The following is a 13,694-nucleotide window of genomic DNA, read 5'->3' on the forward strand; positions in this document are numbered from 1 at the left end:
CTACATTTACTAAAAATAGAGCGCAGTCAGAGCGGGAAGTTAGTCCTAAATAAAAACATACTTTAGACTTTTTAAAGTATATTATAATTCTATTTTAAACGTCGTATCATTCAATTTATACGAAAACAAACCAATCAAGTAACACCTTTTATCGAGCAAGTAATTAATATGTGACATTAATTATACTGTTTATAATATTTGTTTAATTAACCTCGGAGCAATGTCAGATGTTCCTCTGTACCTGTATGTGGCTAATTATTAAATACGACTCCACTACTAAAGTTGTGAACTTTGTACGGAGAGTCGTCAAGACGACCTCTGCTTAGAATATTATGATATTATGACGGAATATGGGCGTGGGGTTATACATACAAATGTATCAGCTGTATAGCCTATTCCAACCACAGGAGGAATATAGGCAATTAAAATAGTGTTGACATTCAATTGCCGAGAGCCGAGATGGCCCAGTGGTTAGAACGCGTGCATCTTAACCGATGATTTCGGGTTCAAACCCAGGCAGGCACCACTGAACTTTCATGTGCTTAATTTGTGTTTATAATTCATCTCGTGCTCGGCGGTGAAGGAAAACATCGTGAGGAAACCTGCATGTGTCTAATTTCAACGAAATTCTGCCACATGTGTATTCCGCCAACCCGCATTGGAGCAGCGTGGTGGAATATGCTCCAAAAACCTTCTTCTCAAAGGGAGAGGAGGCCTTTAGCCCAGCAGTGGGAAATTTACAGGCTGCTAATGCTAATGCTAATTCAATTGACGCGATATCATTGCTCGAAAGCTTAATTAATCTACGATATTCAATACGGATTTGCGAAAAAATTGCGTTTCGAACTTTGACAAAAATTTTATCGCAATTGTGGAAGTTAAATTAAAGTAAAAATAAGTAGTTAAGTGTAATAGTGTTGTATTATAAATAAAGATATATTAATCGTAAACTCTTAGTAGTGCAATATTGCTGAGTTGATCCAACAAAATCTTAATTCCTAGGCATGATCGCTAGCAGACTAGATGTTAAACTTACGAATATGCTGCAAAGTTTAATCAATTTATTTACGTATGTTTCATTTATAACTAATATAAACCTGTTTTATTATAATTTTGTGATTGAGTCTCTGTTATTTGAATAATTAAATAAGATTGACATTATTAGCCCAAAGGAGAATGCCATAGGACACTTTGTTAGTCAAAGGGCGAGCCGTATTCACATCAGGTACCAAGCTAACTCTCTTAACAACGAATGCAACAGACATTCTACTCACCAAACCATTGATATCAATCTGACCTCTCAGAAGAGCCACACTAAAGCCTGCAACTTAAACATTATTACAGTAAGCATTCTAATATCACCAGGTTTAAATTCCGGTTTGTTTTAAAGAGCGAATATATGAATTTTTTGCCGTTTCTTCTCTACGGAAACTGCTTTCCAGAACGGTGGTTAAGTTGAACTATTAACGATTAAAAATGGTTTATTATAAAGTTATATAGGACCATAGACAGCGAAACGAGTATATCAATAAACGACATATTAAGATATTGTTAATCTTTAAATAAATGTCGTTAAGCTAGTACAATAAATGTACATACATGATATGTTAATATTAGTTTATCATATATTACTATTTTTTATTGGATCATATCGAAGGAGTGATGACCACTCCCACCGCCTCCACACCATCGACTGATTAAGAGGTCAAAGGTCAAGTGATGCATTGTTATCAAGGTTTTCCGTAAGAGAATCATGCGATTTCTGATAATATGGTTTATCTTATAGTGTAATTATTTTGTTTGTATTTACGTTAATTTGTAATTGTTATGTACATTTAGATAATGACATTGTAGAACTAGCTGATTTTTATTTGTTTCACAATTATAGTTTAGTAATGAAATAATTGGTCTCCAAGCAGCGTTTGTTTTGTTCCGGTTTGTATACATATTTTATATAAATAAAAAAAAAATCGCCAGTAATTACACAAACATACATAAAAAATGGCGACAGACAGATACCGGATCAGTCTAGAGGAGCGTGCTCGACCAGGTCCCAGCTGACGGCGATAACGGTATGTCTAAATAATAATCATCGTAGCAGTTTAATAAAATTAATTACAAAACGTAATGTTTTTCATCATGTTATGTAAGGTGACGGATACTAAAGTTTTATCCTGAGTCTCATATGATGAAAACTTTGAGGTTTGGCTAATGGATTATAGATGGGAGATCGCCTAAATCCTAAACAGCATTGTAGGGATTGTAAATAACACTGATCACCTTAAGTTACTAGCACGCACCAAGAATTAAAAATTTGGTGGTAGGTACCACCCACTCATCAGATATTCTACCGCCAAACATCAGTCCTCAATATTGTTTGACTTTGATTACTTTTGCACAACTTTTATATCTTTTTTTTTATCTAACATTAATGGCGTACGTTAAGACTCGCGCGGGACGTGGAGTGTGTGAACTCTGGTCATCCGGCTCAGGTTTGGGATCAGATGTAATGCAATTCTACCGATATAGAGGACCATGGCTCCCGGAGCGAGTGGGAAACTCCGAACGTGTCGAATCATTTTATGCTTCTTATACTATATCTCAATGCACCCGAGAGTTCACCTGCGTGAGTTTTGGCATACGCCCTAAGAAGTGAGGTGACTAGTGATATATCTAGTCAGATTTTTATAATTTTGCCAAAAATATCTCTGTCTATTCTTCTAAATTCTCTTCAGGAATTGAGGACTTGACTGTATGTACCTCAAGTATTGATCCGTTCTTACACAAATAACCCATCTATCAAAGTATTATATTACAATTTCATTTGTTTTATCGAACTCAAAAAGGCAATATTAAAAACTATATTGTAATTGTTTCACAAACAAAGTCAGAGGCTCACGTGTAGCGAGTGTGTGCCTTATCAGTATCGTGATGTATTCTGAGCTTGGCGCTTGCACTGAGGTGACATGATGAAGGCCTGTGACAATGATAATAAAATTTAGTGGACTTTACACGTGTTTGATAAGTAATAATGTATTTGTTTGGTTTCAGAATATATTCAATGAAATTGTGAATTAATTTTCTAATGTAAAGGTTGTTTTACATTTTTGATTTTTATCTTAAAGATTTATTTGTTGAATCAAATTTAAAATCGGCTCCAGTTATGATATTATATAATAGCTATAAAGATTGATTGATGAAATTGATTGATTGATGAAAAAAGCTTTGAGTAATGAAATCTGTACAAGAAATTTGTACATCTACAAAACTTGAGGAAAGGCCAAAAACTGAAGCTGAGAGATAAGAATCTATTTCGTCACAAGATTTCTTGAGGTTTTCCATCGTTATAACAAATAACAGTCCATTCAAAAATTGTCGCCTTCTGAACTCGAATGGAAACTCAGTCTGGCTGGGAATAGAGTAATTCGAAGAATGAACATAATTTTTTTTTTTATGTCAATGGTGGCAAACGAGCAGGAGGCTCACCTGATGGAAAGTGCCTACCACCGACCATGGACATCTGCAACACCGGGGGGCTTGCGAGAGCGTTGCCGGAATTTGCGGTATGATCACCAATATCATCAATATTTTTGCACCAGGAATATGTTGACCAATATTTAGAGTAATTCGAAGTGTTCCATGGCACAATTATTATTGTAATCAATTTACGCAGCAACTGCTCGTTGGGTCGATAAAGGTCGATTAGTTTTTCTGCTTTCTAATTTTTAGTAACAACGTGTAGTCTGGAAGTAGGAAGTGCCCCAAAGAGAGTCCGTAAAGGCATTAGTCGTGTACCTGAACTTCTTCGGAATCATCATATTCAATATTCGATGCTGCTGTAAATTTTCGCTTAGCTTTGGATTTTGTCGAGAATTTGTCGTCTATCTCTGGGTTCATTTTTGTCTCCCGGTGTGAAAGTCACTGCATATTTTTGTTGACTTAAATGATGAGGGGTCAAGGTAGTTTCATTCGATCTTAGCGACACGAAGTTCAGGAATCTGAACGCTATTATATGCAGAAACTTCTGCATGTGACAATATGGATGGTGGGTGATGAATTAGTTGTGCGCAAACGCAAGTCACCAGGTCATTGTGTCAGCGGCAATTCACTGTATGCTATTAAATTTTATTAAAAGATTTATTAAATTTTTTTGTTAATTATATTTACTCGAATATTGATAGGTTATTTGTGTATAGTAAACTTTTAGTGAATTTGTTAAAAAAAATACATATGGAGGTGCTGGGATTTGAACCCAGGACTTTCAGCATGCGAAGCAGACACTCTACCACTGAGTTACACCCCCGGATGAACAATATCCTGAAAATAAGGAAATTTTCACTGACGAAATGTAATAGCAAAAATCAAGAATGAATAGATTACATTAAAAAATTAAATGTGTCAAATGGAAACATGATCAAATGATCGACAACATTAGCATTATAAATGAATTAGCTATTATTTGCACTAATATGTCTTCTGCAAAATTAAGAAATATCGATATCGATCCCAAGAAAAATATTATGAGATTACCCCAACTTTGGTGATCTCCTTCTCTTCGCTCTATCAGACGTATTTTCTTCGGAGACATTGCAGGAACTTAGATCTCACTTGACCATATCTGTCCATTTCGTCTTTGGTCGCCCTCTGGGTAACCCCGTAACGTTTAGATTGGAACATTACCCACATAATCAGATCTTTTTACATGCCCATACCAACATAGCCTGTTCTCTTGCAGCTTGTCGGCGATGTAACGTACGAGAGTTGCGGATTTTGTAGTCTAGTCACTCCTTATATCAGGTCATCACGAAACAGGATGCAAATACCGAAATCCAAAATGTGGTCAACCAGTGACCTAAACGATTTCTGAATTGAAAAAACGACGAAAAAATTCTGTCTGTACCTCCGCTAAACTCCACTTCCTCTAAAACCCTCGAAATATCTACTGTCAAAATTGGATTATGATACGGTTTTCACTAATAGAAAAGGGCGATAACCGAGGAAGGTTTGTATAATTTGTACTAAAGTCAACATAAATTACTTAATAATAATAATTAAATTGTTACAACAATGTTGCATTGTCACATATTGTAACAAGTAACGTAATCATTTATTTAAACTGTGTAATTTTATTATTGTTAAAATTAATATTTTTAAATCATTCGTTTTTAAAAAAATCGTTTGTTAAGGAGTGAAACTTGAACGATGATTGGATATAATCTAAGAGATTGTTTGTAACATATTAATTGTGATTGGTTTGTTAGCCAATTAGCGCATGCGTGAAGACCTTAACGTTAATATCAGCCAATCAACGCAACTAACTTAACTCGGATTTCTGATGTGTGACATCTTTCCCATCGCTTTCTTAAAATCTCTGAGTAATTTCGTGGAAAGGGACGGAAGTGTGTAACAGGAAACGAGGAAAAGTGCTATTTAACCTGACCGATGGGAGCGCCGTGTTTGAGTTGAATTCAGGAACCGCCACATTTTCCAAGATGTTATAACGTTAATATTGCTTAATACCGAGCGATCCTTACAGATGTTACTTCTGTAAGGATCGCTCGCTTTTTAAATTAACTATTACGTTCCAAATATTCGCTTTTCAAAAAAAATGTTTTATACCAATCCATTTATTTATACCAATATATGTTCTATCCGTTATATTCTATATTATGTTACGACATATATACGAATATTGATCATTTAAAGCTTTTATCATTTATGATTATATGCATATATTTAAAAGTAATTTTAAATAAATAAAACGAGGTGCAAACGAAGAACTTTTCTGCCGATTCATCTCGGTAGATTCTTTTTTCCGAACCGGCGGTAGCTTCACCTTTAATTCAACACTGTAACAAGACGAATCAAACGTGCATTTATGAGTCTACCTGAATAAAAAATATTTTATTTAAATCACGAATAATGAAACAACATAATATAATATAAATTATTTATTTACATGAAATAAAACACGTTGTCATACATTTGATTTAATTAACAATCACGTCTCCTTATAATAATGGGGGGCGATTTCCAGAAGCCACTGTTTGTTGACGACCATCATCTCCCTCATGCAGGTCTTGTCTCCGGAACTTTGGACGCTCGCGAAAACAACCCTGGGGAACAGGATATATTTTGAAGTGTGCTATGATATATGCCGGAGAGAGTTAAGATGGCCTCCAACGGAGCTTGAGCTATGTCGCTTCCGTCTTCAGATATCTTTAAGCTTCGATTCCTCAAAAATAATTGCGGAGACATATTTTCTTGTAACGATTTATTAATTAGGAAGGAGTTGTGTGCCGTCTTTGAAATTAATACCATTTTCCTAGAACTTATACTGAAGATTGATTTCCTATCGATATACTTAAGGTATAAGCAAGACTATACAGTAAGGAACACCTAAAGTCAAAAGTATAAAACTGGCGCGCAGGCCTGCCAAGCGCTCATTGGTCGGTTGTCGGTCGGTAAGTACTTTAAGTGTCAGTGTTTAGGCGGGTAGTTGTAAGTCGAATCCCCTGTAAGTGATTTTTTGTTATTTAATGTTTACTGGTGATTATTCTGTTCCATATGTTAACTTTTATGTTTGTTAGAATAAAAAAAAACTGATTGTCACTTTATTAATTGTCATATTGTTTTTTTTTTTTAATAAATTCTGAACCAAATTTCTAAATAAATACTATAAATATCCTGAATAGTTTTCGAGACCAACTATCGACGATCAAACTATCGACGGTTCTACAACACTAGTCACAACATGGTCACCAAGAATATCTTCTCCACTGTTATTTCCTAGCAACCACGAAGCCGTTACAATAATGACAGCAAAATGGCCGGAACAATGAAATCGAGCACAGTCTTTGAATCTTCTACTATATATGATTCTGTGGATATAGAGCTGTCTCGGCGACATATACATATATGTTAGAGACTTACTTACGCGGGTATACGACCTCGTTTATTAGAAATGACAATACAACACGTGGTTAACGTTTTAATGGTTGTCATTTGGGAGACGTTAATTGTAAGAAACATAAGCCGGACACGTGTTTAGTTACACAGCCCAGAGATGGAAATATAATGATTTAATGGTGCTTCTGCCTGGGTGTTCCTTTGCCGCGTGAGCACTTGGTCGCTTAGAGTTGGCGTCAGCGCTGGACGTACTGACTGAATTAGTATCATCATGTCGGACGAAAATAGTGATCTTTATGATGGCTCTCCGTTTGATAAGCCGTAAGAAATTTTCGTTCTAAAATGTACCCAAAAAATATTTTTGTTCATTCCGAAGCAAAATAAAAACGACGTCCAGCACGAGAGTCCAAGTTCTATTGAACTCTTAGCCGTATGGATATTACCGATGACGTTATTCAATAATTATTATTAGGAAATTAATTAGTATTAGGAAATAAAACTAGTGATTGAGAAAACAATATTATTAATTGATTTTATATGAGTACTGAATTTCAATGAAAAAACTACGAACAGACCTGGGCGATTTTAATAGATTTTCTTTATTGGTAAAAAACTTGGTTTCAGGACATCTACCGTCGATACTGTCACACTCACCACTTGGGCTGCTGCACGTGGTACAGGCAGCTGTCGGGGCTGATGTGCAGGACGGCTCCTCGGACGCCGCGGTAGGTGTTGTCAGGCGCCAGGTAGGCTGCCTGCGGGAACAGCCCCGACACCACGGCCTTCATTATCCGGCCACATTTACCTTGGGGATGGAGACTTATTTACTTGATAGTATTTATTGTCGATTTAGTAGCTACCACCCACTCATAGGTTCATATATATCATACGTTCATATATATATAAACGATTCCTTATATCATCAATGCGCCTCATGCCCCTTGGGCACCAAGATGTTACGTCCATCGTGCCTGTTGCTACAGGTATTCTTTTGATGGTGACACTGACGCGTGGTGAGTGCTTTTGGTGTGCCTTTTGTCATCACAATCTTAATTTTATGTTTAGAAATCTACGACCACACATTATTCATATGTAAATACAATCGAAGTGTCCAGGCGACTTTACCATTGCCGGAACGTCTGCCCCAGGACTCTCTCGAGGAGACATCATCTACCAACGTAATTGCAGCAACAGATATTCCGGGATCTTCCCCGGGTCGATACAATGAAAGTTACTGAGTTTTTGTTACAGAATTTTCAATTTACAAAATTTACAAATTACAAATTCACACTGCGGTGAAGCGCCGAGGACGAGTGTCCGGTTGTGAAAGAGGAGGATTCGGTGGTGCCTGGAGTATCGGGATTCAGAGTGGGGGCCTCGCGCTGCCGAACGCAATAACGAAGAGTATGGGGGGGGGGGCGATTGCCTGCGAGTCGCGCCGGAGACGGCCGCAGTGGTGTTAACACTAAGAAAGTAATTACGATATAAGAGTTACGTTACCAGATCCCAAGTCGGGTCCTTCGTATTCTATATTTCTGAGCTTAAAATTATCTTTGACCAGCTTCTCTAAGCTGTTTCGTATGTCTACGGCCTGAAAAGACATTTTATTATTAGAAACTGATCTTTTATATATTTCAATTTATGATCGGTAAAGCCTAAATCATTACACTTTTGTTTCCATTCTAGCATAAAACTAATACCGCCACGCAGTTCCACTGCCGGTTAGTGGAAACACATGTTCAATCTCTTTTGAAACACAATTGCTCCACGAGGTTTACCTTCACCGAGCATGAGATGAATTATAAACACAAATTTAACACATAGAAAGGGAACAGCTTGTCCGAAGCACCTGATGACTTTTTTATTATGATATCGGTAGGCGGACGAGCATATGGGCCACCTGATGGTAAGTGGTCACCACCGCCCATATACAACGTTGTATTAACCGTTCCTTACATCGCCAATGCGCCTCCAACCTTGAGAACTAAGATGTTACGTCTCTTGTGCCTGTAGTTACACTGTCTCACTCACCCTTCAAACCGGAACCTAACAATAATGAGTACTGCTGTTTGGCGGTAGAATATCTGATGAGTGGGTGGAACCTACCCAGAAGGGCTTGCACAAAGCCCTATTACCAAGTAAAGTTACACTGGCTCACTCGCCCTTCAAACCAAAACACAACAATACTAAATATTGCAGTTTAGTGGTAGAATATGAGTGAGTGCCTAAAACCTTATACGTTTCCTCTTGTACGGCCTTGAACCCACAATATTTATAAAGATCCATATATTCTAACTACAGAGTAAGTATTATAAAACAATATTAACTATTCACCTTTTCCATGACCCTGTAATTAATAAACATCCTCTGGCACCAGTCTTTGCACGCTTTTTTGGACTTCTTTTCGCCATCGGAACGCAACTTTAGATACGAATCGAAGATATTTAAGTACATTATTATATCGCCTTCGGCCACCTGAAACAACAAAATGTACTTTAAAAATAAAACAACCTTTTTTAATGAAATAGATAAGCTGACGAGCAGCTAAGCCAGGTCGCACCAGGCGTTCGAGGCATCAGCGAGTCCCATGTATCCCTCCCCACCACTCATGGGGAGACAAAAAAAAAACAGCTCAGACAGCATCAGTATTAATATGATACATTAAACAAAAATAAATATATGTATATATCACCGTATAATTGCAAATACCGTTAGATGGTAATCTATCTCGCGAGATTGTAAGCTGCCGAAATATTGTAAACGGTGATTTAATTTAAAATAAAACGATAGTTTATGGTATTTCGATTAGGTTAGGTTAGAGTTTTTATAATTTAACATCAATTAGCTTCGATAGATTAAAATATACCGAAAATTATGCAGTATGTTACGGTTCACAATCTTTCGACAGTTCACGATCTCGCGAGATAGATTACAATCTAACGGTATTTACAATTTTACGATGACATGTGTATACTTATGTTGTTTCGTAAAACATTCTTTTAGTATCCTTTATAAACCTTTAGGGGTGAAAATGTAAAACTTCTTCCTTCCTGTACCTTTATAACTTTATGATAAACTAACTTAAAGTTTAAACCAAAATATAATACATCATTATATTTATATTATAATTGATATAAACAGATAATATATACTGCTGATTATTACATTTTAATATAAAACAGTTTGATACTTGTCATAGTTTTACATCTCCAACTTATTAATTATAATAGAAAAAATAACAACCTCAAAATTATTCCTCCTTGAAATCCGAGCGGCTATATTGCTTTTTCCCGTCCCTTGTTTAGTGAAAACACCATCGATTTGCAGCATGGACACTATAGACAGCATCTCGTCTATACAGCCGAATTCACCTAGAATGAAAAACAAGAACAAAGAATTAAATGATTTGTACCGTAGCGACATCTAATGTACCTAACGAAAAGTTATTTAATTTTGATACTTTATAATCCAATCAAATAAATATGGACTTCAATATATTTTTTTTGGATCGAAGTCCTCTTACGCGGCTTACAGTAGAGCGAACTAGCTGATAACGTCACGTAAGGGATAAGTGTTATGCCTTCAGGCGCTTTTTCTCTCTCTTCCTCTCTTCCTATTGTATACGATTTTCTGTAATGTTATTTAAACTTATCATTTGTTATTGTTGTAGGCAGAGTAGCAAGTGAGCCACCTGATGATTGTGGTGGTGGTAACCATTGCTCATAGACTTGGGCATTGCGACAAATATTAAACAGCAAATGATGTAAGGAGATCGTAAAGGCGCCGCCAACCTTGGGAGCTAAGATGTTACGTCCTTGTGCCTGTTACACCGGCTCACTCACCCTTCAAACCGGAACACAACACTACTAAGTGAAGCTGTATATCGGTTTTGGCAACTTGCAAAAAGCCCGAATTTGTTAGATTACGTTTTATATTCTAATAAGAAGTTTATTCGTTAATAGTGATATAAAAATACACGTATTCAACTTCTTCTTGATGGAGTAAGTTTTCTCTTTCATAACGACTCACCGCTGCTACACAACATCTTGGCGAGCATCGGCTTGAGCGGCAGCTCCGCCATCATCTTCCCGCACTCCGTCAGCTCCCCGAGCTTGTCGATCGCCTTCAGGGCGTACAGCGTCTCCAGGCTCGACAGAAGACTCTTCGCGGGAGGGGGAGTCGGGAACGTGAATCTGAACGGGGGGAACCATTCTGTGACACGCGTACTGAACACAGCAGAGACAATACACGCACACAGCCACGTACGTACGCACAGCATGGACAGAGTGTATCATGGTCTTGAACTCGATTGACTAAGCGGGAGATAGAATTTTATGTGACGTATGCAATTCCTAAAGATGATTTTCTTTTCTGTTCGTGATAATTTATAAACATGATTTGTAAGGTAGTTCATCTTGTTATGTAATGAGTATCATGTTGTGAGGAAGGTCTTGAACATGGATGTGGGTGGATATAGAGGTAGGGGACGACCAAAGAAACGATGGATGGATTGTGTGAAAGACGACATGGTTAGAAAGAATTTTACTTGTGAGATGATGTGCGACAGAGAAGTATGGAGAAGAAGACATTCTGCGCCGACTCCGAGTAAAATTGGGATAAGGGCAGGTGGATGTTGGCTTATATATGTGCAAATGTCTGTCCGAGGAGATCCCTTTGATGGCGATGGTTTCCTTCGCCTCCTCGTTTTGTGCAACTTATACAATGAAGTTATAATCAAATTTAATAAGATTTGTAAGAGATCAATTGTTATGAAATTAAAAAATGCCATGAAATGTCTTTTAAATAATAAACATAACATTCTGTACGACGCGTTCCAATTCTGAACGCAAACTGTGATCAAGATTCGTTTTCTAATCAATAGCCGTTGCGGCTCTTACATTTGTCGTTTATTCAAATTTCCCACGTCAGCAACCTGACGATGTTTTCCTTCCCCATTACGAGAAGACTCATAAACCCACAACACCGAAACACGTTTACACTCAGCGATGAAGCGTTCTAATAAATAACAGTGGCAGAGTCGTATCAATCTACGTCACAAATGAAAAATGATAATTCCATTGACAAGTAAGCATCGGGCGAGAGTCGGATTCCCAGGTAAGGGAGACGCGGAGGCGCCGCACCTGAGCAGGTTGTGTATGCCCAGCGCGCGCAGGCGCAGCAGCGCGGCCGACAGGTCGCTGCGGAGCGTCTCGGGGGGCGCGGCCGCCGCCAGCGCCGCGTGCGCCGCCTCCGGGTACAGCCTGCAGCGCACACGGCATACGATGAGCCCTCTGGTTGGCGCTCGGTCAACTTTTGGAACCAAGTTCTCTTACGCGACTTGCAGCCGAGCGCACTGGCAGACACCGCCACGTAAGGAAAAATTGTAATTTCAGTGAATGCGACCTCTGCCTTTCTCTTTCTCTCTGTCTCTTTTGATTGTATACGGTTTTATATAATACTAGCTGTTACCCGCGGCTTCGCTCGCGTAGAATATGAATATATTTACAAATTAACTTAAAATATTACGTTAATGTAAGACCTCTTTGTATACCACATTGGTGTGTATTTCAGTCCTTAGGGTAAAATATCAAGAAACGCTTAAATAGGTATCTACACATTTTTAATCAGTAGCCCAAAAATAAAGTTACATGTTTCTAACTTCAAAAATGACGGTCTTCCAGACTAACCTGTCTACGAAATGTCAACCCCTACTTTTTCCTTTTAAACGTAAAATATCCAGAAACGTTTAAATACGTATCAACTTATTTTTAATCGGTAGCCCAAAAATAAAATTTCATGCCTCTAACTTTATAAATGACGGACTTCCAGACTAACCTGCATACAAAATGTCAACCCCTATTTCACCCCCTCAGAGGTAGAATATCAAAAAACGTTCAGTATTAGTATCTAAAAAAAAAGTTTCATATTTTTAACTTAAAAAAATGACAGACTTCCATACAAACGTTCAACCACTATTTCACCCCTTTAGAGACAGAATTTCCAAAATTCGCTCCTTAGTGGGTGTCATGATATGTTAATTTATAAGTGTTCAGTCTAAAATATAAGTTTTATGCTTCTAGTTATAAAAATGACAATACTTTCAAAAACTTACAATCTTTCAACCCCCTTTTCAAACCTTTACAGGACTTTTTTCCAAATAAAAGGTAGCCTATGTCCTTTCTTAGGCTCTAGACTATTTATGTGCCAAATTTCGTTTAAATCGGTTCAGTAGTTTTGGCGTGAAAGCGAGACAGACAGACAGACAGAGTTATATATAATATTAGTATGGATTAGTATGGAAGTATGGATTTGCAAACATATTTTCTGTGGTGTGTTTTCTGAATCATTTTAACGAAATGTAGAGACACGGTTTTATTCAACTTTAACCTGCAAACCTAATTACGAACTAAAAATAAATGAAACCTAAAAGTGACTATTCAATTGAAACTAACCTACCTAATAAAGTGCGAGTCGGACTCGTGGACCGAGGGTTCCATATACATATTTATAGGTATGTAAATAGCTCATAGATCTACCAAAAGGGAACGATGCTTGAAGATATTTCCCTTTTTTCAAGTTTTTTATTTTCCAATGTAAGCAGAGCCGTGCTCCTAACAAAAATATACGCAGTGTGGGATCAATTTATATTGGATATTTTTATAAACAAATAAAAATAAAAAAATCATGATTTTCAGTTTTTTTTTTAGTTTATTGTACTAAAATAACTACCTTCATGCCAAATTTCAAATTTGTAGGACTACAGTTTTCAAGAAAAAAATACAATT

The 13,694-nt window shown here is 37.2% G+C and overlaps 1 protein-coding gene and 1 non-coding gene across 2 annotated transcripts in view; both read right to left on the minus strand.

Moving 5' to 3' along the window:
• Nucleotides 1–4,231: 4,231 nt before the first annotated feature.
• Trnaa-cgc (transfer RNA alanine (anticodon CGC)) lies at nt 4,232–4,303 on the minus strand. The gene has a single exon. It is a non-coding gene; the product is annotated as a tRNA-Ala (tRNA).
• A 1,634-nt stretch (nt 4,304–5,937) lies between these two features.
• The window catches only part of LOC113404885 (probable ATP-dependent RNA helicase DHX35), a 48,752-nt gene continuing 40,995 nt past the window's right edge, over nt 5,938–13,694 (minus strand). Inside the window, exons 10-16 of the mRNA XM_026645950.2 lie at nt 12,051–12,170; nt 10,939–11,102; nt 10,153–10,280; nt 9,244–9,384; nt 8,410–8,500; nt 7,564–7,714; nt 5,938–6,116 (exon numbers count right to left, since the gene is read on the minus strand). Of these exons, the coding sequence (XP_026501735.2) occupies nt 6,002–6,116; nt 7,564–7,714; nt 8,410–8,500; nt 9,244–9,384; nt 10,153–10,280; nt 10,939–11,102; nt 12,051–12,170 (910 nt within the window). The 3' untranslated portion in view covers nt 5,938–6,001. The remainder of the gene's footprint in view (nt 6,117–7,563; nt 7,715–8,409; nt 8,501–9,243; nt 9,385–10,152; nt 10,281–10,938; nt 11,103–12,050; nt 12,171–13,694) is intronic.

Source organism: Vanessa tameamea, chromosome 27 (assembly GCF_037043105.1).
Source record: "Vanessa tameamea isolate UH-Manoa-2023 chromosome 27, ilVanTame1 primary haplotype, whole genome shotgun sequence".
Lineage (NCBI taxonomy): Eukaryota > Metazoa > Arthropoda > Insecta > Lepidoptera > Nymphalidae > Vanessa > Vanessa tameamea.